The sequence below is a fragment of the Trachymyrmex cornetzi genome, unplaced genomic scaffold (genome assembly GCF_001594075.2).
Source record: "Trachymyrmex cornetzi isolate Tcor2-1 unplaced genomic scaffold, Tcor1.1 scaffold932, whole genome shotgun sequence".
Lineage (NCBI taxonomy): Eukaryota > Metazoa > Arthropoda > Insecta > Hymenoptera > Formicidae > Trachymyrmex > Trachymyrmex cornetzi.
In genome coordinates this window covers 17,869-26,226 of record NW_017300281.1, presented here as the reverse complement: position 1 = coordinate 26,226, position 8,358 = coordinate 17,869, and the positions used below count along the sequence as shown (strand labels likewise).

General features: G+C 39.3%; 1 protein-coding gene across 1 annotated transcript; it reads right to left on the bottom strand.

Annotated features, from left to right (window-relative positions):
• Positions 1-7,110: 7,110 nt before the first annotated feature.
• LOC108769710 (uncharacterized) lies at positions 7,111-7,932 on the bottom strand. Its single transcript, XM_018520852.1, has 3 exons — positions 7,843-7,932; positions 7,582-7,741; positions 7,111-7,454 (listed from the first exon to the last, which is right to left on the bottom strand). Exons 1-3 carry the CDS (start codon positions 7,930-7,932, stop codon positions 7,249-7,251), a joined length of 456 nt encoding a protein of 151 aa, XP_018376354.1. The 3' UTR covers positions 7,111-7,248.
• Positions 7,933-8,358: the final 426 nt, after the last annotated feature.

Here is an 8,358-nt window from a genome sequence, read left to right as displayed (position 1 = left end):
CCACCGCCGCCACCAGGCGCAGTCCCCATCGCGCGCTATATTTATCATTTATACTTACCGTCTCTCTTCCTCATAAAGTTAGTCATTATCATCATCTTCTTCTTCTTCTTCTTCTTCTTCCCCTTATGTGGCTACATTTCGCATCTTTGTCCCACCAATTATTTTATCGCATATTAATAATAACTTAAAGAGTGCGATTTGTCGAGCCCAATGATGCACGCGTAACACGATGCCGTGAAGTAGGAAGGAAAGAAACAAATAATCGCGGACAACGGAGTAATCTATATATGTATATTTATTTATTTATATGTATATATATTTATATGTGTATATATATGTATATTTATTATTCATATATGTATAATTTTTTAATAATTATTAAGACACGTTTCGTTTTATCACGAACAGTCAATAACCGCAAAAGGTCCTTTCTCGACAAACGAGAGCATGTTGAGCAGCGTTTCGAAGTAGTCGATTCCATAATATGCTTTACGAAAACGCGCATACATATCAAACAGGACAGCATATCTCTTTTTACTAAAATCCAGATTTAAATCGTCGTACGGATAAAATTCTGTATTTAGATATACTTTCACGTTACTCAAATTACAATCATCGAACACGCTGATATCTTGTGACATGACATTCTTTCGACCGATCTGCAGAGCAAAGATAACGTATCGCGGCTTCTCAAGTTGAGTCGCCGTTTTGAATGTCCCATCAAGTTGAGTGGCCCATGAATGTTTGGTTGTATTCTGCAACAGAGGATACTCGTACAGATCCCACGAGTAAAAACTCATGCTCAGATAACGACCGCTTTCCAATGCTCGCAGCATTGATAATTTATTGATCTCGTTTAACGCTACGTGAGGCATCCGCCACTGCACTTTGAATAATTCAATCTCTAGCTCCGTCACAGGATTTCCAACCAAGCAATTGTTATCGTTGCGCGCTCGTATCAAAATCAATACGTGGTGTGCGTTGACGACTACGCATTTGTAATCTTCGCAAAAGCCCAACAGCATATTGAGCGGCACGCAAAAATTAAAGTATCCTTCCTCCGTGTCGGATCTAGAGTTCCATCCAGCGTTCAGCGCAATCAAAGCTTTGTCGTATGTCAGTGACACATATGGTAGTTCTTCATGATACTGGTAATTCCAACGTTTCTGTTGCGATCAATCTCCACACCGTTGAGTTCATATCGAATTTCAAACATGAACGCCACACAGTTATTTCCAAGCGTTGTTGATACCTGATCGTTTTTTTTCTTCACCGTCAATCTTCCTTCGATGTAGAGAAAACTGTCGCATGGCAACGTATACAAATCCTGCTGCTGTATAGGTATCCGTATCTCATCGCTATGTTCAAACGTATTATTGGCGTACGGATTGTGCGTGTGAGTCTCAATCTTGACGATGCGGTCAAAGATCGGCTCACCGGTAATATTCAGGATATCAGCCATTTCGTACGATGAAACCCAACGACTTTAAATATCCAATATTGGACGCAGTGAGTTTTTTTACAGGTGTAGTCTTTCCAGTAAAAGGTGTATCTCTTGTCTGTTTCGACTGCTCGTTCAACACAAGCATCTCACGTTAGCGCCGTCGTACGTGCAACCTAACAGTGATCTCCTCCGCGAAAATCAAACAATCGGCCGTCTTGGTCCACCACGCGAATCATCAGATCCGTAATGCTCCGTACAACGGAAGGTAAATGACCTGCGTCGGCCTTTCCGATATCTTATATCCTGGCGACACGCTCGGTGAAAACTCGTGTAACGTGTTCACGCAACTGTCGTTGCTGTACGCACCCGCAGTCACGTTGCATTCGATACGAATGATATTCACGTTGATGATATTTATCGACACGTCCGACTCGTGCCACTGTCGCGGCTCCAGCACGCGATTCGACGAAAATCCCAGGAGCGAGCCAATGTTGCGAGGTTTTGTAAAATTTATCCGATAGGCGCATTTGATTTCGTTTTTCATCGTATTGTTGTTGGCGCGAATAACTAGCGGAAACTCTTCCTCCTTGCTCTTCGCATCGTGAGAACGTAAAATTTCACGCTTTAGATACCGCTCTATATCGCACAATTCGTACGATCGTTCGGGAATGACAATTTCCTCATCGTCATAGTAAAACTTGTTGTTTGTCGATTTACATTGGCTAGAGTATAGTACGTTTTAAAGTCCGTCAGACTGAGCTCGTAATCACCATCGCCCAAATCTACAGCCGGAAAGTAGCTTACGGCAAGGACGCTACTCTTGCCAGTCAGCGTAAACGTTAGCGACATGTTTCAAACAAGCACTGAGTTAAACAGCGCAATGCCAGTCCTTAAATTGCTTGTCAACCGTTCATAGAAACTATAGACAAAGCTGTCCGCAATTGTTCTGACTGTAACATTGATGAGATGTGCGATTGTACTCAATTACATTGTTTGCCAGATACCGTCCGAGTTCCTTCGGCGGCCGTAGATTACCGAAACTGTGACACGATTCCCCCTTTTCGCGTACCGGGTCCCTCGATATTGTCCAGATTTACGATACCGTTCTCGTTTTGACGTACTCCTTGAACCGATAATGTAGTACGCATAAAGATACCTTTAAAATATGGAATGCGCATACGGTTTGCAAGTTGTTGCATCGGTAGTTACTCCCCTCGGCATTTTTAACGTTTCATCAATGTTTTTTTTACGCGCGATACCTTGTCCGCGCTTGTAGGGAGCAAGATAAACATCGCGGCCTTCCATGACACGATTATGACGTTGCAGTTCTTCCAACTGACGCTGCACCGCTTTGCTATCGTTTACGGCCTTGGCGACTCCCGCCGCCCCGCCGACCAATGACCCAAGAACGCCGAGCAGCGGCAGAACGGGTAGGACGCCACTACGTTTCGCAATCGGAAGAATTCTCTTGCCCTTCTTCTTCTTCTTCTTTGTTTTCAAACCCATACCAATCTTCGTTTTGGCCTTCATAGCTGCCCAAACGGCTGTGGCTGCGGCTCTCTCTCTGAGAGTTAAATCTCTCGCAGTAATGCGTTTACGTGCCTTCTCAGCGAGTATATTGTCGGCCGCGTGTCGTTCGGCGAGATCGTTACTGTGCGAATACGCTATGTCGTGCTCGCAACACGCAGCATCCAATGGATTAATATCTCGATGACGAAAAACATTTTGATAACTGATTGATTTCGCTCTACGCGGCTCTATAAATAGGCCCGCTCGCGATATCGTTTTCAGTATTTTGTGGAAAGAGAAAATATGCGCCAATCGCGGATGATCAAAGTGACGAATCTCAACGGCAAAGTGCAAGCCGATAAAGAGACGCGCAAGCATGGTAACATGCTATCAACTTCTATACGCGCTGTTGTCTGTGGACCGTCAAATTGTGGCAAGACGAACGTGCTGATAAACCTGATGGAAAGTCCACACTGTGTACGATTCGAAAACGTGTACGTGTACTCGAAATCGCTGCAACAGCCGAAATATCGATACCTGGCGAATCTGCTAGCTCCTATCGAAGAAATTGGCTATTTTACGTTCTCCGATAACAGTGACGTCATTCCACCGAGCGAGGCGCTTCCGAATTCCATCTTTATCTTTGATGACGTGGCATGCGACAAGCAGGATGTGATAAGAGACTACTTTGCAATGGGACGACGCTCGGACGTCGATTGCTTCTATCTCTGTCAGACGTACGCAAAGATACCGAAGCATCTCATACGCGACAATGCAAATCTGTTGATCCTGTTCAAACAGGATAGTATCAATCTGAAACGCGTGTACAACGATCACGTGAATACTGACATGTCCTATGAGGATTTCAGCGATTTATGTCGTAAATGTTGGCATTAAAAGTATGGATTTCTAGTAATTGACAAGGACAGTGCGCTTACCAATGGGCGATATAGAAAAGGATTTAATGACTTCGCAATACCGTGATGCGATCAATTGACATCGATACTTTGACATGGACAATAGCAAAGATCGTGAGAAGATAGCTAAGGAGATTGCGAAAACGAGCGATTCAATTCGCAAAAAGTACTGCGCTTTGAAGACTGGTAAAATAGAGGAGGACATCGCATTGGAGAGACACTTCAAACCTATTATCGACCCGCTGAAACAGATTGTTGAAAACACTGTTGAATCCTCGAAGGATCCTAGCATGAATGAAACATTCTTTTCGGGGGAAGACGAGGAACCAAAACTCAAAAGAAAACGACCGAGTGCTTTGTACGACAATCTTATACAAACCTTCACGCCTGTGAAATCAATGTTGAGTCAATCGAAAGCCGTACCATCCGCTTTGAACGAAATGTCTGAAATACCACATCCACATGATTTATCGTACGACCATGTCACCTCCGTCGAAGAAATTTTCGAGGTTACAGATGAACCGCTCGTGACACTTTCTTCAAACATTCGAGGGTCAGAAAAAGTTGTAAACAAACTATGGTCCATTAGGACAGAAATATATGAAAGCAATTTTGAGTGGCAAGAAAGCTGTCAACATAGACATCGTGTACGGAGTTTATTTCAGCGATGAGGGAACGATGCTCAGTGACAAACGTATCACCTTGCACAAAAACGATGATATAATTATACATAGATGGGAAAAGATATGATGGAACAGCGGGCCTGTACGAGTTAATTTTCATGTGAAATTTCCCAACGAAAGTATCTGTACGGATGATGACGTACAGACCTACAGAAGCATTCTGCTTACGATAAACGCTTACAGGCGCGGTCATAGCCCGAGTAATCAAGTAATGGGTAGTAAGGGATACAAGTATAAGAACATAATAGCGCCATTGGTGTCGGATAAAAAAGTTGGAACGGGAATAAGCAAAAGAGTGGATTTACCGCGTACGATGACACTAAACGATAACAACATCGACTGTATCCATTGGGACGATTCCAACGAAATTGTGAATCGTCTTCGGTTACTCGAGGCCTCGCGCCAGAATGGTTACAATGGTCACGATAACGAGATTCTATCTATTATCGAAGAGCTTCGCGAAGCCGGTCTGATTATAAATTGACCTCGTTCTACACACATCGTTCAGTGGATATCGCAATTCCGATCAACAAGTTTGGACTATCACTTGGAGGAGCAGAAAGCGAATCGCACTATCAGTGGCGTGGATAGGTCAGAAATTACGTGCGCCGTAACGCTGTTTGCATAATCGCAGCCGACTTCGACGCAAAGTCGCGCAAAATTCGACGAGTAGCGCTACCAGTGCATGATACTGACGCAGCAAACAATGTTTTAATACCAGTTTTATATTCTATTTTTAATAAGAGCGCGGTGGTTGATGCTCTCGCACGCAATGATGTCGACGCGTAACATGATACCGCAGAGATAAGGAAGGAAGGAACAATTAATTGCAAACTTTGGGATATACAATTTACGTATGCATTTATTTTTCATGCAATGCATTATATACAATATTATCTACAGCGTAAACTATCAATTCGCATGCAATACCAGAATGATTATCATAAATTCTACGTAAAGTGTTTACCGCTTCCAATTTGTTCATAATACAGTTCTGACGTAAATAATTTACAAAATAGTCAAATTTATCGCTTACAATATTTGTATATTGACATAAATCAAAATATGCGTGTTCAACACATTGTTCGAGTTCAAGCATAAAAAGTATAGTTGATGGTTTCATATACACATACTTGTCACATAAAGATAATTTCACATTGTCCTCATCACGTATTTTAACAAGTTCAATGACAAGGTCTTGAACCATCAATGGTGACGGAGTAGATGACCGCACCAATTACTGGATGTCCGACCGTTTTTCGGATAAACGCCATCCACGTAGCGTGAAGCAGGACGATATGCCCAGATAGCCAGATGATAACAACATAATATCATTTTGCTGTCACGCATGATGCATTCAATTTCATCAATCTAAAAACAAGGTGCTTCCGCAAACTGTCTATAGTTTTGCAGTCATGTAAAGTTCTCAATGTGATTCAGCGGTTTGACATCATGTATGCGCTAGTTTCAACGAACGATGTTTGCTATCATTATGACGGCAAATCGTTGTCATGCATGATATCTGCATATGAGGCCACATTGTCTGCAACTTGACTGCTTCAATGAAGACATTTCGTCATCATCCGTATATCATATATGTCAGCATAATGTTACAGCAAGACGATCACATATATGCTTCATCACGAATGCCCTATGCGTAGATGTATTATACTCGTATAATCAGTGATGAGAGATGTAAAAGAACAAATCCACGCTCGCACAACGACAGTTATTAGTCGTATTTAGACATACATATAATAATATTACCTTATTTAAAGACATTATCAGTGTTTACCAGGAAGGGATATAAATAAATTATTTATATTCCTTCTACAAAGAGACTCTGTTAATGATGTCTTTGAATGTATATAATATAGTATTATATGTATACAAATGATGACTGCCGTTGCGCAGGCGCGGATTTGTCCCTTCATCTCTCATCACTGATTACAATCGAATTTCACTGTACCGCTCTGATACATAAATCTCCACAAAACCACGAAATACGATGCTGAATTTACCATGGAAAATTCTATGACAACCTTCGTAGTATATTCGAACAAGGTAGCGATTATGTAACTTAATTCTTTCTGTGGAATAGAAACGTGAAGAGTACAAATTTTTACGTATATACATATTTTTATGTATATACATAATGTATACACATATGCGTACAAAAAATTTTTACATTTCCGTCCTAGGGAAAAAGTTACATAATCGCTACCCAGTTGGTTTCTAAGCGTATATATGGGAATTTATACCAGCTAGGGTACTTGTGCAAAAATTGTACAATTGATTGGATTTTAGCGAATTATATTACATATAAAATTAAAGATTAACATAGTACGTACACTATTGAAATATTAAAAAAAATTTTTCTAATTTTTTGTAAATATTTTCATAAACTGCATTAAACGAAACAAAAATATAAGTTGTATTACATAAAACCGTCTTACTGAATTTAGGCCTTTTTGTAAATATGTTCATAAATTCTATTATATAAATGAAACAAAAATATAAGTTGTATTACAAAAAACAGTCTTACTGAATTCGGGCCTTTTATAAATATTTTCATAAACTATATATTAAATGAAGAAATATAAGTCATATTACAAAAAAGTCTCTTATATTAAAGCTGTATAACACATTTATTTAATCTTGATGGTCCTCTTCAGTGGCATGCGGCAACGATGAGTTACGTAAGCTTTCTCTCTGATGATTCAACAAATTTCGTTGTTGCTTCATCATGCTTTTTTTGACGTGCCTCAGTTTCAGTCACTTGTTGTTTCTTCCCAACAGTGATATTCCGAATTCGTTGTTTTCCGAAACGAACCCCTTCTGAAACCTGTTTAAAAAATTCGTCTCTGTGAGGAGGTGGTTGGAAATTGGATGATACAGCATCTATGATGGAAACAAAATATATTTATTAAGTATATAATTAAACATATTTATTAAGTGTATAAGTTATAAAAAGAACCACTTAATTGCATGGCTATGTTTATGTATATATCAGAGATGAAGCACTCACCATATATTGCTTTAATTAGCCGAGTATTAAAAAGTGAACGATTTCCGCGTTCACCCCATACAGAATAGTCGCAAATCACCGTGTCGAAAACGGCTTCCTTCAAACAAAAAATGACACACTCGTGGATGTTTCTTCCTCCCAGAAATTGCAAATATTCGACCTACATTCAACAACATCAATATATTTTTCATATAATTTTGTCACACTATTTTCATTCTTATACACATTATTAATTTGAATTAAATCATCTATAACACCTACGACAGCTTCATATGATGCGTCTGTGATATTTTCAAATGCCTCCATTTCCTCTACGGATATCAATGGTAACAAATCAGGTCTTTCAGGCATATTTGTCCGTTTACGAAGCAATCTGTCCAACTTTCTATTTAGATTTCTGAAAATATAATGATTCGACATATAATGAATTTATATATACATTAAAGTATACTTTAAAGTCATAATTATTTAAATATTTCAATTATCACTCGTTGTACTCTAACGATTTTAATTTCAATTTGACGTGTTGTCTTTTTCAGATATTTTAAAAGTGTGTTCAAGTGATTTTATAAAATCAACATGGATAAACTAATTATTGTATAATAATTATGTTATCAATATAACTCTATATGTACTTAAGTCGATTATACACCAAATATGTAAATGTATTGAATAATTTTTTTCTCGGACTTGAAACGTAGCTAATATAAACTACCGAAATAACGTCACGAATGAATTTTTATGCTCAATAGGCATCTATTAAAGTATATATATATA